The following is a 19,994-nucleotide window of genomic DNA, read 5'->3' as shown; positions in this document are numbered from 1 at the left end:
AGAAGAGATATTACACATAAACATGTCAAACAGGAAATGGATTAATGTGCAGCATGTTCTGTAAAACAACTAGTCAATGCACTTATTGTTCCTGTCCCAGCACTGGTCTTAATGGCAGGTTGGTATTTCCACTCTCCCGTTATTGCCTTTTCTTGACATCAGAATGCAGGCAGATTGATAGATACCAGTTTGTTGCACTTTGGCAGTTAGATACACAAAAATGAAAATTACAGGACTGGGCTGTAGGGACAAGTGAAAGCTTCCTACACATGTGCCATCACTGACTTCATTGTTAACTGCCTTGTCTCTTTACAAAGCTCTACTAAAATATCTGCTTCTAAACCCCTTGCTCTGCTAGGCAAGGGTGCGACCAGCCCTGTATCCCATGAAACAGCTTGTCTCTACTCTGATCCTTTCTGTATCCACCGATAGGATGACAGGCTTTTCTTTTCCCTTCTTTGTAAGGTTTGAACCAACAGTTCTTCTGCCTTCCTCAGTCTTCTTTCTAACAAGGTATTTTTTCATTTCCATGTGTTGCTGTTCTAGCCACATCCATTCATGTTTCAGTTTCCTAATTATATTAATTTTGGCTTTTGTCCTCCTGACACATTCTTTCCAAGAATTCAGTTTTTAATCAAACTTGGCTTCCATGATGCTATGAACAATAATAAAACAGACATGAAATTCTGCCTGCTTACCAGCCACCCCTGTGACTTGTTTTCTCTGGCTTTTGCCCTTTTCCTGTTCCAACCACTCACAAACAATAGACTAAGAAATAACGACAACAACCAGAGGAGCAAAACTATTACAGAGAAGGAATTTCTGCATTAGAAAAACCTCAAAATTTTATGACGCATAGGTTTAAATGAGGACTAAAAGAAAAACATATTGTTTTACAAAACAATATTTTTGTAGTGGTAGGTACATCTACAGCAGGGTCTTGATACTGTGTTTGATTCTGCTCCACCAGAAGACAAACAGATAATTGAGAGGGTTCTCTTTTTCTCATAGAGATTGCTAGCCAAGAGGTGTGCCTTTCTTTGAATTTCAGATATAGCCTCAAATAACTCAAAGCATCCCAGCCTTGTAACACCAAATTTTAAAGCAGTTCTGCACATCACTCCCATCTTAAATACCCCATGACTTCCTCTTCCCTTACACTTTCATCCCTTTTATCACTTGTTACAATCTTCTGTTCTTTCTTGACTGTAGTTATTAACATCAACAGAGTAAGTGTGTTAATGTCTTCTCCTTGCACACATGGTCTGGGAAAAAAAAACATCATGTGGTTTTGACAGTAGCAGTGGTGCCTGGCTGCTATCACCTTTTGGCTTCCTTCTTAAGGATTCTGCATCTCTTCCTCTCAAAGACATCTCAAAAGGGTTATGAATATCTGTTTTTATTTTGCCCTGAGGACTTCCACATCGATTTTCAATGTTTTGATTCTTGGCAAGGAGTATTACCAAGGAGCTGAATAGAAGTTACCATTATTTCCAAGATTTATAATTCCAGACTGAATATATTCCTGAATTTATTAACTAGGACAAGCACTGCTTGGTTGTGTATGGGTATATGCAATATATGTGTGTTTAAAACAATAGTATGAAGGTAAATGAAGTGCGGAGATGTATTGCATTTCACCTTGCAGTTTCATTTTTAATTCAGGACAGAGGGGGAAAAAATCGATGCAATGTAATGAGGTGTAATTGGACAAAGAATAACATGGGACTGCAGCTCAGCAGTGATGAAACTGAAAAAAGTTTCCTAGAACATGGAAGATGGGCTCCTGTATTGCCTTGTCCTACTAACTTACCCAGCTTGGTAACTCACAGGTATATGACATTCCCCTGATCGCGCAGACAACTCAAGGACACCCAATTCAGGCTGACAATTGCATGAAGGAGATGTCAAGGGTTTCACAATCTCTTTCTGGGGTCTACAAGCTAGGGAGTATGATCAGATGTATTTTCCCAATAAGGTCAAACTGATTGAGGCAGACTGTTTTTCTGCCTTCCCATAACAATAAACACAAAGTTTCAATGTTACAACTCAATCTATTTTTATTTGAGACCACAGGCCAGCACAAAGAAGTGCAGTTTGGATTTAAGCTGTCAGACTATAACCCTCAGAGTGGACTGAGACTTCTGGTGAATGGAGGTCGTCTCCTTTTGCTTCCAGGAGAGCCCTACTGGGAACTAGTGAGTGGGAGGTGTTCCCCATGGAAATGGTACATGCTTGGAACTAGATATCTCTGTGTGGGGTATTTATTGGGAATGATTACGTATTTGGTTGCTTAAGAAAGTAGCACTTTTTTCTCCTTTCCCTCCTTTTTCCTGGTAGCAGAATTAATAATATCTCATTGCACGTCAAGGTAAGAAAAATACACCGTCACTCATGTTAATAATTGTACGGAAAGAACACACCATTGTTTCAAAATCTATCCCTAGATCAGTAGTTACCAGACTAGTGGTCATGATCCACAAAAGAGTTGCAGCAGTTATCAGTGGGTCGTGACCTCAAATTCGGTTTCATCCTATAGTAACACCTGGTATTTCATGTTGCACAATATAATGTATTTGTAAGAGGGGTCATAACTGGAAAAAATGAGAAGTACTGTTCTAGATGTTATCATCTAACACAAAGGTGCATTACAACAAGCTAGTGCAGACTACTGCATGTTTTTCCAAGTACATTACAAAAAAGGACAGGGGAAAACATTAAGGTAACAGAATGAGGTAGTAATACCTTCAGCATGATTTGTATAAGTGATGAACGAATTTTAACAAGCAGGGAGTCTGAATGATGTAGGCATCCACATATTCAGATCTGTCTCTAATGACTCCTTGAATTACATCTAAATTGGGCAATCTCAGAGAAAGAGGCAGTTATCAAATTTCTGGTAGTACCAAATGATATCTAACTAAAAACTGCTTCGAGACTTTCATAACTTTTGCGATATATCCTACTAAAAGCCAGAAAACTGATAATTCCAATCTACCAAATGAACTTTTTTTGTCCTTTTATATGTTTTTGTTTAGTTTATTTATTGCTGGAGGCAAAGTTTTCATTTAGTGCCTCTCTTTTCTGAATTACATAATATGTGTTCTCCTGAATGAAATCAATGCAAAACACTTCACTTCAGAAGTAAATTAACTGCAGCAGTGCATAAACCAAATTATTGTGTCTTTCCAATGACATCTCGTACACTGGCTGTGATGTTCAGGAAGTGGAGCTACAATGATCATAGACCCAGCCTAGCACTTTTGCTCATACTTGGTGGTAGCATGAAGATGGGAGATCAGGGCATGACTAAACAGGTGAGGCAAAGCCAAGGTGTGAGGAAGGAGAGGTATTTGTGCACTCACCATCAGCAGGTTTGAACTCCAAGAGCGTTGCTTCTTCAGATCCATCTTCACTGCTCTCCTTGATGCTTTCCACTTCGCACCAGAAGTCCTCCATGGAGGTGCTGTCCATGGAGGCCTGTGAGCTGGAGCGACTGAATGGAGGAGGAGGTGCTGACTCATTGGAAAGCATCCTGTTAATTCTTCGACAACGAGGGAGAGACTTTCTGAAAAGAGATAGCAATGAAAATAAAAATATCTTTCTCTCATGTTAACTTGTACCCTGCAAACAGAGCACACAACTAGGGCTTCACCGGTGACTGTACCATGGAGCAGGGAACAAGATGTTGGAGGCAAAGTTCTGGCAATCTTCATGGTATCTGTTGCTCAAAACAGTTATGGCTGGAAATCTGTTTTGCATCTAATAATCTCTCCCTTTAATGTCCTTTAGTGGTTTATGCCCTAAAGGGGGACCTAGGGGATGTAATTTCTATTTCTAACACTGATATCTGTCTAATGAAACATTGGAAAAGTACTTTAGCTTCTTTGTGCCTCAGTTTCTCTTTCCATCCCTTCCTGTTTTGCTTACTGGCTGAAATGCTTCAGTGCAGACTTTGGGGAAAAATAATCAGACTTGAGAACCCTGGAATACTTTACAAACTCATCTTGGCTTCAGAGAAGAATTAAAACGTTAATTCAGAAGAATAATGACCTCTTATTTGATAATCCTTTTAAAAAAAATCAATTTTCTTAAATTAAACTAAAATAAAAGAAATAGTAACAAAAGTTGTCTTTGAAATGAAATAGTATGTTTTAGGCCAAACAGAAGGTTTTGATCACACAGGTTCCAAAAAAAATTATGATTCACTAAAAATCAAATTTCAAGTTAACGATTCAATACAGTGATGGAATCAAAACAAAGAATTTTGTTCTTTCCTCCTTTGTTCTTGTTTTTTCCCACTGTAAATCCTTGCAGCTGAAGACAGTTATACAAGTCCATTCAAAATCTTATAAAACACCCACCACAAAAGTCTTGTCTGACTTTGCTCTTTCACATTATTATGGCTGCAATATTGTAAGCAGCTTTTTAAGTGTAATTACAGTAGTTACAGTAAACAGTAATAATAACTACAACAATATTTGTACAAAGGAGTTAGGACATACCATAATTTTTGCAGAGAACTAGACACAGGAATTAATGGAAAATTCTGTCATAAGGTCTTCTGGCCTTCACTTATCTGAATTAATTCAAATGCAGTTTCCCTTTCTCTTCCTTTTCTTTATGGCATCATCCTGCCAACAGGCCTTTGTTTAAAACCACAGGCATCACTTTTACTCCACTAAAAAAAGAAAGATATTTCCTTTTCAGTATTTCCCTCCTTGTCAAAGTTTTTGGAATGGCTGTATAAGCAATATATTATTTAATAAAGCTGACTGGGCATGCTTCTCCCCCTTTGTGCGGCTGCCTCTGCTGCATCCTCCCTCACCAGCAAAGGGCTGGCTGCTTCCTCGGGGCTCCTGGAGCCTCCTCGGGGCTCCTGGAGCCTCCTCACTTTGGCTGGGTGGTCCCAGGCCATTCCTTCTGGATCAGTTCTGAGCCCCAGGCTGGGGAGCTGTGGTGTAAACAATGGAGCACAATCAATCCAGCGGTGGACATTATCAGTGCTTTAAAAAGGCAAAGCTCAGGCCTTTGCCTCTCTTTTGAACACAGGGAGGTGTAATACCAAGGATTCAGCTGCCAAACCTGCCCAGCTGCTAGGGAGCAAAGTTTTTGGATGGGTGACAGTATTTCAGCAGAAGATAATGTACTCTGATGCTGTGGAGACGTCCTCTGGGAAAAGAAGTGCTATCTTCAGTGTTTTTATCCTTTTTTTCCTCATAAACAGCAAACGATTGTTTGTTTTTAAACAAAGCACTGAAACTGTTATTGTTTTAATTAGAAGAAGCCACAGTCACCAAATCTGAGAAGAATTTGTGACACAAGTGTGGTTAAAGCTATTTGAGTGCTTTCCATGCAGCTCTCCCTCTGGGGATATGCGAGTGTCTTAGTTGGCTTTTGTTTGCAAAACTTCAGATGACTGGGGTAATGATAAAGCGTAATTACTGGAATTATGTACCTGCATCTGGAATGATCTTCCCTGCATCAGCAAGGGGAAGAAAACAAAAAAATCATGTCTCACAGGACTTAAATGCCATGAGTTGATACTGTACCGAGCATCCTCAAGCAGAGGTTTTAACCATTGGAAGCAAAACCCTTGAGAAGTAACCAGACAAACCTCATCTCCTCAGCTGGGAGCTGCTGGGGACAGGGGAAACAGTTCCCACCAGCCAGTTGCTTACTGCTGTGAAAAACTACGTGCTTTTGTGTTCACTATCACCTTTTAAACAAATAAGGAAAAAGGCAAAACTTCCTGGCACTCTAACGGGGTCTGGGGCCCCTTTTCACTGGGCACTGTACAAGCAGAGTGAGACGCTGGTGTCAGGCATGCAGCCTGTCTCTCACCAGCCTCTCCTTTAGCTTGGGGCTCTGCCCGAGACCCCCACGCTGCCTACCGTTGCGTTGAGCAATTCATATTCCTGTTTAGTATAGCCCTTTCTGAAAAATAAGTCCCTGCATCTGCTGTATGGTACAGCCCGGAGCTTCCACACCAGCAAATGTAGGAAGGAATGCTTTTGCTGGTCTGGAATCAAACCCGTGCTGCGATGAGAAGAGGGCTTTTTCCCTGATAGCATCACTGCCTCCATCATTCAGTCATGGTCAGGGAATTTAAACACATCCTGCCCTCCCAGTGTGAATCTTGACCGTGACCCTTGTGCTCTTTGTGCACCACACCAGACTAATCCTTGGGCTTTGACTCCATCAGCAGTTCAGTGAGCTCAAACCAAGGCTTTTTATTTCACCATATTAGGAAGAAAGAGGCTTGGCGGGTCATTTCTTTTCTCCCCACAGCAAGTACGCTATTTTGTAATATTACCATACCAAAAAGCTAAACGCAAAACACAACACGTAGCATGGCAACAACTGCTGTGACAACCAGCTTTACCAAATACATGTAAGGTTCCTGAGTAATTAATGTGCATTTATAACAATATTAAAAGTACAGAGCTGATTTGGAAAATCAGCTGAACAAAGTCTCCTGAGAACCTCTTATATGAGGCTTGTTATCTCAGCCCAGATTAAATCAAGCTGTGTGAAATTCCTGTAACAAGAAAGGTTAGGCAGAGGTGCTTTATCCTTATTGGTAAACAGCTGAAGTTTGCTTCCAGGTGGTCTGGCACAAATCTTCTGCAATTATTCTGAGCCTGCCTATTAAAAGCTCACAGGTTTGAAGAGACCCACATACCTGTGGCTTTTGTCCTGGAGGAAGTGGCCTTGCTTTTTGGTGATAATGGCAGTTGTCTCAATTTCTTCCAACCAAAGCTACTCAAAACAGTTGGTGGGGTTTTTTTTTGTTTGGTTGGTTTTTGTTGGTTTGTTTTTTTTTTTCTGGGGGGAGGGGAATATATCCTACTGAGGAAGCAAAGCATATTCTTCACTGCTTTTAATTTGTTCTTGAAGGATACTGAATGAGGACTGACTCAACAAGCTGCCTGCCTGTCTCAGAAATAGCTCAATAAGCCCAGGTTGCCTGTCACCTGGGAATTCTTGTAGCAGAAAAAAACCTATGTTGCTGATACTTCTTTAACCCTCAAGGTTTCCTGGGTTGTTTGCTCTTTTTCTCAGAGTCTGTAGAGAAGCTTACAAAGATAAAATATTTTCACTGAGCTGGATCTGTTGCTCTTACAGAACAGTTGAAAACCAGTCTTGTTAGGTAAGTAGCAATTATGAAGCTCATGCTCAGTTTCATTTGCTCCCTCACACATGGGCAGTGGTGAGCTAATCTGAAAGGCTGACTAAATTAAACACAGGAGGGATCCCAGATCCTGGCTTCCTAGATGGAAAATGCTGGGAGAGGAGCCTGAACCTTAAAGCGCTGAGCAAAAATTACAGTGGCTTCACTGAATGAGCTGAAATTGTTTTCAAGGTGAAATTAAAAAAAAAAAAAAAAAAAAGCCACACAGACAGAAATCCAAATCCTCAAAAAAGGAGAGAAAAAAAAAAACCAAAACGAAGGGAAAGGTATATTACAAAGGTCAGTGTTATCAAACAGCTCCTCTATTTCAAGATATAAAATCTCCTGGTCACAGGAGACAGGGTTAAAGAATGCCACTAAGGAGAAATATGATGATATCACGTAGAAAGCTTCCTGTGGAAACACTTTTTCAAGGAGCAGGGTATTTCCATGGGGCACAAGGAGGCTGATTCAACTGTGTGTGACTCCGGTTTTGCCCTGGTGTATGTTTATAACACTGAAGAAATGCAATAGCTAAGCAGCCCTGCTGAACCTATATTTTATGTTCCATATATCAAGCAGAAGTGTGCTGTTCAGGATCTGACAGCACACATCGATTTCAGGATAGTCAAGCCAAATCCAATAAGCAATTCTTATCCTATCCCCAAAGTGAAGGTTTGTCAAACGACAGGAAGCACTAGTTCAGCGACACCTAATGATTGCTCACGAGCTGAGTAATGATCAAACCAGACTTGTAATTAAGTAATGGGTGGTAAAGAATCCATAAAACAAATGGGAGCAATAAAGCCATCTTGTAGTTAAAACCAGCATTTAATCCTTGTTTACACAGAGAGACAGGACATCACACTCTCATGGGCCATTACGCTTCATTTCAGTCAATGGGTCCTGAATCAGCGTCATCACAATTAGTCGCGTTTATAGGAACGGGGAAGATGAAGGAAGCAAATTCTCCTGGTCATTTTAGGACTAAGATCCACCTTTTCATATTGCAATCATTCGATCAGTATAGACATGTGCTTAGCTCTTCCCAAATGTAAAAAAGGGGATGGTAGCTTGCATTGACAGCAAAACAAAATATTTTCCTCTTTATGAAGAACTGTATCTTTCTTTGTTCTGAATTGTTAGGAACCAGTCATTTACCAGTATTTCTCTTTTTTAAAATAAAAAGTATATAAATTCCAGGGAAACAAAGAATCCAGCAATTGGAAATAGTATTTTTGTGCACAGTTCACGGCACAGTTCACTTTTGCCCCAAATCTCTCATCTTCTGGTTCCTTCCCGGAGACCCTGTTCCAGCACTGTTTGCTGTCTGCTTGTTTCCTTCTCGCTGTGCTTGGTGGCTTCTGCTCACAGGGAGGGGTATATCTCAGACAATATTCCCCCAACGCTGACTGCACGCTTCTGTTTCTGATTATCTTGCAGATGTTAGGCAAGTTATAGACAGCGGATTCTAAAATATCCCTGTTCTTTCTCTAACATCTAGCATAGAAAATATTCAACCTGTCAGGCTCATAGATTTCATGGAGGTGTCAACCAGCCTACCTCATAACAAAGTGCTGGAGTGAGAAGCAGAATAGGGCTTTATTTCATTAGCAATTTTCTCATCCTGTTGCCCAGCAGAATTCCAAAATCATATGAATCTCATTGCTCTTTGTTACAAAGGCGGGTTTGAAAAGAAGCTGAGTTACCACCTTACTGTGTTGGCTAGACTTGAAAACACAGGAATTCAGTACTACACATGTCTTTGTATTCTACAAAATGTTCTACAAAATATGCTCCTGTCAATCATTTATTTTACTTCTAAATATGCTTTTCTGCCTCCACAAATATTTTTTTTGGACCAAAAGGACTTGTTCAATGAGTCTTAAGATCTAAAGACTTAAAAGAGAAAAGACTTATAAGATTTAAAGGATTTTAAAGAGTTTCATTTATTTGTAACTCATCTGCAATTCATCAAGGTACTAATATGAGTCAGGAGGTTCAGTTGTAGAGTCTGCACACCAGTGTTACCTACCCACATTTAAAAATGCATTTCACCGTGGGTTCTTCAGCTCTCTCTTACACAACTTTTTCACTGGCGGTACAGAAGCCCCTGCCTGTGACAAGGGCCACATTGTGACCACTCTCTGGCTGAGCATGGAGATTGCAGAAGAATCTCCCTCTGTGTGTGTATTTCAATGTGAAGGCTTTCACAATCAGACCCTTTGAGCTAGGGGAGTGCAGGGAATATACTCTGTAGGTATTGCCTGCTGGCAAATGACCTCTGGGGACGTGACCCAGACCTCTCCTCCATACTGGCAATCACATCACTTCAGTGATGTGACAGAGACAGTGCACTACATGGCTTCAATGCATCTGTCAAAATCTGAAAGGGAGTCTATTTTGTCTTCTTTCTCCTAACAAGGCTGTTCCTGAAGGGCAGCAGGGATTCCCAAATGATTAGCACTAACAAAAGTATGTTTTGTTAACCATTTTTTTCAAAAAGTGCTTTGGAAAAGAATTCTTTTCATATACATTAAAAGCAAACAGGATAAGCCAGTTTAGAGTGCTGAAGACTTAAGGATGTGAGCAGATCATGGCAGAGTACACGAGATATACTTTTCAGTGGGTATGGGCAAGATAAGAAGCATCAGGACATGGCCACACACTGTCAGTGTTGTAGCAGGCAAAAGCTCGTTGTGAGCAGCCAGTTTAAATACCTTAAACACTTCCAACACATTTTTGTTGTTAGAAGTGGCAAATTATTTTGTTGTGTTGGTGCTTGCTTCAGTCCAATTGCTTTTAAATAAAAAAAAATTCTACATATCTAGGGGAGACGAAAGTTTTCCAGGAAGAAAGATAGGCATGTGGGCCTTGTACTGTGGGCTTTGGAAATCCCTTGCTTCCAGGAAATGTTTGATCTATTGTTGGTGTACAATACAAATGATTTGTGCCTGAGCATTGAACCCACTGGATGTGGCAGTTCACTGTACGTATGCCCTGGAGCTGAGGAAGGCCTCCAGGAGTGCTGGGTTCACTGAGCACGCACTGTACAATTTACCCACTCCTATTGAGCAGATGCCTCCAAAACCTTCAGCTGTCTGGCACTCATCCAGAGAGATCGCTAAGTAGCTGAGCACCCCAAAATCCAAGACAAACCCTTCAAATTCCATCTGGACTAAATTTGAAACCAAAATGCATGGCAGTTCTGGATTCACTGCTGTAACATTGCTGGTCCTTGGTGTGCATTACTCAGTTAAGCCACACAGCATGAGGCAGACATGTTTCATTCTGCCAGCTTGGTGCAAGCAGCTACCTAGCGTCTTACCTGAAGTAGCAAGCAGAGATGAAGCAGAGTCACACAAACAAAAAGAAGAAGGACAAATGGAGTAGATTCTGCCTAAACTCTCATACTGCACAAAGTTTGCTGTTCACTGCATGGACTCAGTCCCTCCTCAGAGAGCTATCTGTAGTAGCAAGGAAGCTCTGACAAAAGGCGGTGGGAAAGCTGTATTTCTCTTTTGCTTTCTACTGCTCTGGCAGCGTCACTCCTAAGGTAAGCAACAGCCCTGTAAGCACTCCCTGGGGGCAGCAGTGTCTCAAGCCAACTGGAGTAGGTCAGACCGCTACACATGCAAGTGCAACTACAAATACCAAGGAAGTTAGGAGAAGGAGGGTAATGTGCAGACTAATCCAGAATCTTCTGTTACAGTAAAATTGATAAGCCTTTGCCAGCAACTCACACTTAGCCAGACTCATTATTTTTAACACAAGAGGATCCAGTTTAAACTGCAGGAAATGCACAGGTTCAAGAGCTCTGATGAGGCTTAAATCATTCAACAAGCAAAGAAGCAAACCAAGTAAAACCCACAGGGGATTTAAACTGGACAGTGTTAAAAGCTCTTCGCCTCTAGAAGCACAAACTAGATTTTCTAAAAAAAAAATTAAAAAAAATTAAAATACTCATCAGGCACAATGAAACACTGAAACATAAGGGGTCAAGCTTTCTACAGCTTTCAGTATAGCTTCTAACATTGCCTGCATTTATATGGCAATTGTGAAAGAATATATACTCATTTTTATTTAAGATCACTCTAAAGGAGCTATCCTTTCAACCAGCATGATTATGATCATTAAGGAACTTGCAATATTTGTAAGAGTTTCTCTCTCTAAAACACTTCAAAAGACAAATTTAGACATATTGGCTGAATTAAGGTAACAAGATAAAGAACTGGACCATGCTATCTACTGGAAGGCATCTAATACAAATACATACATTGTAAGTGTAAATTCTTAAAGGTCCTGACATAATTAACGAAGGGAGGTGGATACTTCTAGAGAGTGAACATGTAAACTAAACAGGAGCTCGAAGTAATGCAATATATCTTTGAAGATTTTTTTGTGCTTAGTTTTAAGTGAAGCCCAGCTGTTACTTTCTTCCTTCCTATAATTAATGCACCCTTTTAAGTAAATGTCACCACCCCACCCATTACATTTTTTTAAAAGGCTTCAGGACCTAAGCAAACAAGCAGTACTTATCTTCATGAGTTATTGGGTTTTCCTTTATATGTGTTTTAATGCATATGGAAGGCAATGGGGAACTACAAAATATGAATATGTAAATTCTCTAATGTATTCATTTATATTTTAGTCATGAATGGTATTGGTTACCCTGCAAATCATGAGAAAACATTTTGAACATTGTGCTTAATAATATTCACAGGGCAGGACTGAAGCAATGTAAAGCAAAAAAATCGAACTTTTAAGGCTAAACAACACAAAGCAACAACTTTTAAAGCCACTTCATTGAAAAAATTGCTTATGTGGTGAAGATACTCTTAAATCTTTCGACAGAGTGGGGAGCGACTTCACATAGTCACTATAAAAATCTTGGATCAGATTCTCAGAGAGTAATAAACTGTTACAACCCCACTGGCTCAATTTATCCCTTATGTTTAAATTCAGAAAATCCTTCTTTGTGGTACTGCTAATGTTAAAGTTATTACAAATCACAAAAATTTCATGAGCAAATGTACTTCTCACCATTTTTCTCAGCAGCTCTGGGTTGGCTGTCAGGCAATTCTGAACTCTCAGCTTGTATTTTCCATGGTGTATTGTAATTTGTGGCATACTGAATCAGTCAGAAGGAATGAAAAATTTGCTGGAAAATGCTGTAGCCAAATAAAAATCAAGATGTGTGCATAATTCTATTTTTTTCACTCAAGCACATCGGTAAAGTTTGTATGAGTTACTTCAGAAAGAGCCTCAAATTTGCTGAATAGGCTGTTCTTTTGTTAATAAGACTACTCAATAAAGCGTTATAAAGAATACGCAACGAATAAAGCAATGCAGGTGAATCTTGAAGAATATGTAAAACCATGCTCCTACCTTTACGTGAAGAAATATGGTTACGCTTCAGGTGGAAAATGATGAAAAGTGCATCAACATGAAAACTCTTATCAAAGTCCTGAACAATTTGTAACTTTGTTCTGGATGTCTTGATGCAATGTGAGGCCTCATTTCTACCTCTATCTCCCTTTCCATTCCTCCATCTGCAACCATCCCTGAACCTTGCCTCTTTCCCTTCCTTTTCCATTTTACAGAAAGCAAGTGCTACTGGGCTGGGTGAGAGCCTTCCTCAGAGGCAGAGCAAGCAGGGAAGCTGATAAGGGCTCTCTGTGCAGAGAGGAGGTGACACCAGTGCAGCACAGGGGGACCTAACACATAGGGTGAGGGATGGGGATTGCAGGTGATGAGTGTGTTCTCACGTTTCTCCTACAGCATTTGACCATCATATTTCCTTATCAGAAGAAGTCACACACCAGACCCTCTTTCCATCCAGTTCTAAATGTTTATAAAAAGCTCAGAGGCAAAGCAACCAGGGCACTTCACATTCTAAAAAAGTAAATTACTAAAAAATCCCAAACAGCTAGGCAGTATTAACAGAAGTAAATCCTCTTGGCTCTGCTGAACCAATGGAAGTTTTGCTAATGCGGCGCATATTTCACCTTCAAGCTTTAAAAAGCAAGCTATATTAGAAGAGGTTTTTGATCTAAATTTTTGAGGCAAGCAATGAACAACTCATTTATTACTAATTCACTCAGTTTGGTTTTGGGCAAAATTTTAGGATGTTGCAATTGCTTTAAAATTAAATAGCAGTATATTATTTGGTAACCTCTCCCATTCAGGACATCAATAACTCTAAAAGCATAACTGTGTAAGCATAAAGCTGAATTTAAAGCAAAAGTTGGTAGAAGACTCCTAGTGGAGATTGGTCTAGAGAATTTTTATTTATAATGTAGGTACAGAAATGTGTTGGCAACTGTGAACCTCTTCAGTTCCCAGATGAGTCTAGTAGCATTACCAGTACTATGGAGGGTCATGGTGAGATGATGGGAGATGTAACCCTAAGAAAGGATAGAGGACAGCTGAAGATGAAGAGTGGAAGCTAAAATTTGGTGGAGACAAATACGACAGCCAGGGAACACCAAGTAGAAGATCATAGGTCTCCAAAAAGCAGAAATTCCCATTTTCAGAGGAAACAATGGACCGCAAAATCTAATTTGGTTTATTATATTTTCAGGTTTTCAACAGAGGAAAGAAAAGTGAAAGGAAATAAAATAAAATAAACCCAATGCATCTTCTCATACTTTGGTTATACAATGCCATCAATGGAGTATAAAAGCTTTTCTGTGATCTTGAAGTGATTTCTAGGCTTATGTTAAAGAGATAGAGGGAACGTCATGGGAATTGTCAAGGCAACACCCTAAATTTCTAATGGTATTTTTCTAATTTCTATTCAAATGTTTGTACTATGTGCCTGTGAAAAACGCGACCTTTCTATGTAAGGAGCCAAATGAATCAGTGATGCTTCCAAACCTCTTGAACTCCAGTGAGAGCTGGAAATGTTTGACTAAGTTACACTTCTTTACAGTGCCCGTAAAAAAGGCAAATAACAGAATAAGAAAAATCACCTTTTAAATGGGGATACTAGTACATGATGCACAGCAGCTTTCCAGTTTCCTTCAGCTGCCTTTTTTTCTCCTGCTTATATTATTTTTGAGGTTTATCTCAAATATGTCATCTATAAGCACTCTGAGGGAAGCTTCAGCATGCCAGGTATTTCAAAGCTAGCTTTTCAAATATACTGCAGCTCCTGAAGCTCTTAGAGCTACAGAGACCACTAATACTTACAAAACATGGTGTCTTTTCCACAGTTCCTCAGTGACGTGAGTAATTCTACAAGCAGCCCTGCTGAAGCTAGCCAAATTACTCTTATGCACAGAGTTTGGAAGTTTAAATGACTTAGTACTGATGCTGGGGGAATGAGATATAGCTCTTGGAAATCTCCGAGGAAAATGGGCTCTTGTTGGAGGGAAACCTTCAGGACTCAGAAGATACAGAGGGGACAATATTACCTTAGTTTCGAGCATCTTAACAGAGGTGCAAAATGCCCATTCACATTCTCCTGGGAAGTAGAAAGCTTAGACAGCCCGGAACCATGCTAGAATGTTCTACAGTACCGCTGCTAGACATCATGTATTACAGGAAGGGATTATCCTTGGCTATTTTGACATTTACTCATTTGTTCTGGCTTGTTCTAGACTCTTCTGAGTTTGCACCAGTGCCACAGCACTCTCCAAACTATCAAGCTGTGATAAAGTCTTTTTACTATCTCATACCAGCATACTCTTCATGCCAGTCCCTCTGCTGCCTTCTCCTTGTCTTGCCTCATCCTGGGCATGTGTTCTCTCCACTTCTTCCTCGGCTGCTCTCTCTTCATTGGCTCTCAACCACTTCACTTAACCAGCCACAGCTGCACCTTATCTACTTCAGCCAACCCGCTGCCCCTGAAGCCAACCCACAGTTGTATATTATCAATGCCAATTAACCCAGCTTCGTTCCTCTACACACCAGATGAAAGGAAAGGAAGAAAGGAAAGGTGACTTCAGATAGCTGCCATTTTAAGCTGTGTTCTCCTCAGTCACAGCTGGGAGTCTGAAGCCAGATATCAAATCATCATGTGATGGATAATAACAGCAGAACCAAGAATATGGTAACTACTAAACACCCCAACTACTCCCTGTAGCATTTAGTTAACAATACGGGCAAGAGCTAATTCACCATAACAGGACCACAGAGATCTCAGATAAGAATTACAGAAGGAGGTAAAGTGACATCTTTAAAATCACACAAATGTTTTGCCACAGAAAGTTAAAAATACAAAAGCTAGTTCGTGACTTAAAGCTATGGTACACCATGAGTAATAGAACTGCTAATCTTCTCTAAGTCTTACAGAGTTTGGCTGATGTTTCTAACTGAGCTTTGTCAACCCTGTACATATTCTTGGCTGCATAGACTCTAAAAAGTAATTAATATTGCTATGCAAATGTAGTAAATCATGTTTGAAAGCTCACATGCTCACATCAAATGAATACAACTAAGCTGTTGTGCCCTCTGTCATTGTGGCTACATGCTCCTCTTCCCACTCCTGCCTGGATAAGAGCCATGATCCATGATAGGAGGTGAAGATTCACCAGGCGTTCATCCATCTTTTAATGATCGTGTTAGATCTTTCACTCTGCAGGCGCTTTATGAATGTTGTGGAGCTGTAATGTTATCCTTCCCACGAGGACACCGAATTACTTATCCATGCTTTTGATATAATGCATCTTGGCTGAACTGTTGCAGCTCTCTCGTTCTGGAAGATTTCCAGTCAAGGGCTATATTTACGTCAGTTACAATTGATTCAAAATGCTTCCATAGGATCTTGAACAGGCTAACACATCTTCACGAGTTTAATCCAAAACAGGGACAATATATGTCTTTCCAGTAAAACAGGGGAATAATCATGCTTGTACCTCTAGTTCTTTGGCTTGAATTGGTATCCCTGGTTGGTATTCAGCCACTGCTTGGACCAATATCTTTTCCAGACTGCCAGACAGCTACACATTGTACTTCCAAAGGGACTAAGGTGGGCAGTCACCTCACTCCCATTTTCAGAAAAGACCGAAAGATTCAGGGGCACAAACCCTATGGATTTACAGGGAGAGTAAATGTTCCTGCACAGAAAGTCAGTTTTGACTTAGGCTTTTAAGTCACAGAAGCACTTTTGAAAATTTGCCTTCATTACACTCTTTGTCCTTGGAGGAATTGTTTTCTGTGAGCATTAAGTTTGCACAGTTTTCTGGGATTTTGACCACCTAAATTCAAGCCTTATTTTTTAAATTTGGCTTTGATTAACACAGCTGTTATTTATTCTTTTGTTTGGCAGGAGTTTCTGCAAGACTGCCATAAAGTCAGCCTGTTTGTATTGTACTGTACTGTTAACCTCCTTTTCCTTTATGACATACATACACAATATCCTAAGGGGAAGATTACTATACATATATATGAATTCATACCCACGTATAAATATACGTATGAATACACAGCAAAGATGGGAACAAAGGGAGGGAATATTTTAGTAATCTCCTAAAAGCTTTTGTGAAAAAGTCTAGATAACACATAAAATGGAATGTTTTGTATGGTAGGAACCAGGGGATCAACATTAATTTGCTGCTTAATGGAAGTGTAATTCAAGATAAGAGCAGAATAGATCTTATTCAAAGCAGTTGGAATCATTTGGGTGGGAGAAAGATCTGTCAAATTAAGAGGCTGCTGTATCATTATGAACCCTTACACATAGCTTACCACCTAAGGTTTTCCAGAATAATGCATCTGAAGAGACTTTGTGATAAGAATTAATTAAAAGAGTTGAAAATGCAACATCACTTAGAGTTGTTAGGTTAATTTTCATCATAGTTTGGTCATTATCTTAAAACAGCATCAGCAGCAGAGAATTCCTAGCTATCTGGAAACATTTACATTGCTGTGCCTCACAGAGGCTTTCCGAACGAGGAATCACTTTGTAATTGCCCTGCAAAGCCCTGCCTGAAAAAGCCTTAACTCCCAAGAGTGAGCTGCCTTTTCATTGCATGGACAGGATCACTTCACTGAGAAGAAACAGGAGCAAACCTGGTGATGGGAGATCCCTCAGAATTCTTCCATTCAGATGAAAAAGGAGTCACAAAATCACAAAAAGCAGTTTGGACAATAATTTATGCCAGCAAGCCCTAGCTGCCTTCCTGACAGCACACTGCTGAAACTCATCATGACACTGTATTTGCTGAGGAAACCGTTAGTGCTAGAAGTATAAATGTCCAGTAGGAATTTCACAATAATCCTGCTGATCTGATTCTCTTTTCTAAACAAATCAATCAAGGATCTAGGTAGCAAAAGTAAAATCTGCAGGGCTATTGGCTGCCTGGATTTCCTTTCAGTAAGACTTCATGTTTGACAAAGGAAAATGAAAGTACTTGCTCTTTCATCCTGATCAAAGTAAATTAAAATGTATTATGTACTCGTCAGATTGCACCACGATCATTATATTGTGCTTCTCTGCAGCATCTGATGCCATTGCAGACATTCCTTTGGTCCCCAGTATAGGCCTCATGCTGCCCCTACACAGGGAATAGCAGGGGAAGAAATCCTTGAAAAGTTTTCCCCAAGGCAAGGAGTCCTGTTTCTGCTGGTGGTCATGACCCCATCTCATGATATTTTGCTGCAGGGGGACTTCGGAACCGGAAAGGTTGCACTGGCCATTTCAGCGTGTGCAAATGGCCATGGAGCAAGAACTGCTAAAAGCAACTCCCCGAACACTCCTGATGTTTGCTCTGGAGGTGCAGAGCTGTGAGAGCCCTGCCAGCCAGCCAGTGGGAGAGAAATCCTCTGGAATCCCTCCTCTCATCCAGTGAGGGTTGAGAGAGCCTGTTTGTGAGTACTGGGTCGATGGTCTATTGTTTGCATGTAGTTAGAATACATAAACAGGCTTTCAGTTTCCTCAAAGCAATATGGACAAGTCCTAGTTTCCAGCTCCCTTAAATTTCTCCAGCTTTCATAACTGGGTAAGCAGTTTAGCTGTTCTTCACCACCAGTCCTCTGCTGCCCTGGATTTTAATCTGGTTACTAGACATAAGCACCTTCAAACCGAAAGCAACCACTAGAAAGAGCCTGCGCTTCCTGCAAATCCCTGCCGGCCAAGTCTACAGAACTGAGCCAGATTTGAGCACAATTTGAAAAATGTGGATTAGGATAATGCATTTGTGAATGTAGAAGTACTTAGTATCATTTAGCCACGTCATCCGTATGAACACATCACTTGAATTGTTAGACCTGGCTTTCCTCCTGTGGAATGGTATAAGACATAATTTTTTTCTTTCCTTATAGTTAGGTTAATATAAAGCTCTGCTTGTGCAAGTTAGTCTGGTCATGACACTTAGCTGAAATACACATAATTATCAAAAACATCTACATGACATCAGAAGGCAAAAGTTGAAAAAGGCAAATTTCTGACCCCAAATCAAATGAAAGCAAAAATAGGAAAAACTGATTATTCCAATTTGAAGTAAAGATTCTGCTCCCTCTGGAACATTATTCCAGTGGAACACATCTTTAAACAGAACAAAAGGTGAAACAATTTATATTGTAACAAAGTATAATTTTCCAGAAGAATGCCTTGTTAATAAAACCTTAAATGGGCTCGTGTTAATAGATTCTTGAGGTGTATTTTCATACAGCTTGAGTCAATGCAAAGCACGCGTATGCCCATCCTGCAGCTGCCTTTGCTTGCACTGTGTCCAGTTGTTTTTCGACAGTGGATAATTTTTTTTTGTCTCTCCCCCCTCCTTCCTGACTGGTAAAGCTGGAAAATTCCACTAGTGATAACTCTGACAGCTTGCTCCCCCTCCTGTCGTTTCTCATTTAAGAAAACAAGAGGGAGGGAACAGGGTCTGGAAGGCTGAGAAGTTACTGATTTAGTAAATTCGACAAGTCTTACCTCAGAGCAGAATAAAGCCTTGGTGTTATCCTTAAGGGAGCAGAGTCGAGTCCTTCTGAAACCCAACTTCTTCATGCTTTTAGTAGCAGTGAGTCCCTCCTCAGCCTATGATCACCAAGTTGCATATTCTGGGAGCTATCTGACAGCCTGTGATAGGATATTCTGCCTCTAGCCATACAAAGGCTGTGGGAACAAAGAGTGGTGGAGCTTCTGGCCCTTGTAGGAAACAGACTGACACTGCTCCATCACTATTTAAAGAGTAGATGCCTTCAGGATAAATCCTCTTAGTGTGTTTTCCTGTTTGTGTCAGAACTTAAACCTTTTATCCTTTTCTTAAGAGGAGAAATAAAAAAGTAATCACCACTAAGCTGCACTGTAATTCAGGAGAGTCCCTGTGGAGTCGCTCAGAAAAAGACAGAGGCAATTTATGTGTTTTCTGCTAAAGGGATATGAGACACCACCATTAGCATAATGCAAAAAATCATAAATGACCAGATGCCAATGAGTGAGGATCTCTCTCTGCACAGAAGTGGCTGCTCCACCCAGAGCAGCAGCATAGCGCACAATGTCAGCGAGGAAGCATGATGCCAGAGCACAGCTGTTAAGAAATCAAATATTTATGGAGAAGCCTTTTTTGCTTTTCCTACAGTGGGATGATCAGTGGGAGGCACAGATGAATGCTGAAAAAAAGCATGCACCAGGTTCTGTATGAACAGTGGCCCTGAAATGGGTTTTGGCCGCAAAATAGGTAGCCTTGAAATTTGGGGGTGATCTTGAGCTGCAGCTGGGGGATGAGAAAACACACTGCAAAAAGTTCCCTACCACAGGCTGTTAATGCCATTAAAGGAGCCCTAAGAAATAACTCTTAGTCATGGAAAACATATGATATGGTCAAACTTTGCGCCCTCCACCAAACCTTTGTTTATCCATTGAAATGCTTAA

At 40.4% G+C, this 19,994-nt stretch overlaps 1 protein-coding gene across 2 annotated transcripts in view; it reads right to left on the bottom strand.

The window, feature by feature from the left end:
* The window catches only part of ARHGAP28 (Rho GTPase activating protein 28), an 80,287-nt gene that overhangs the window by 35,191 nt on the left and 25,102 nt on the right, over positions 1–19,994 (bottom strand). Inside the window, exons 1-2 of one of the 2 annotated variants that reach the window (XM_027802913.2) lie at positions 19,053–19,331; positions 3,366–3,568 (exon numbers count right to left, since the gene is read on the bottom strand). In XM_027802913.2, coding sequence (XP_027658714.1) covers positions 3,366–3,534 — 169 coding nt within the window. In that variant the 5' untranslated portion in view covers positions 3,535–3,568; positions 19,053–19,331. Of the gene's footprint in view, positions 1–3,365; positions 3,569–19,052; positions 19,332–19,994 lie in introns of those variants that run through there. The other variant, XM_005437534.3, reaches the window with a different exon arrangement.

Source organism: Falco cherrug, chromosome 3, assembly GCF_023634085.1.
Source record: "Falco cherrug isolate bFalChe1 chromosome 3, bFalChe1.pri, whole genome shotgun sequence".
Classification (NCBI taxonomy): domain Eukaryota; kingdom Metazoa; phylum Chordata; class Aves; order Falconiformes; family Falconidae; genus Falco; species Falco cherrug.
The sequence above is the reverse complement of the archived record's forward strand: the minus strand, read 5'-3'. Positions and strand labels throughout refer to the sequence as shown.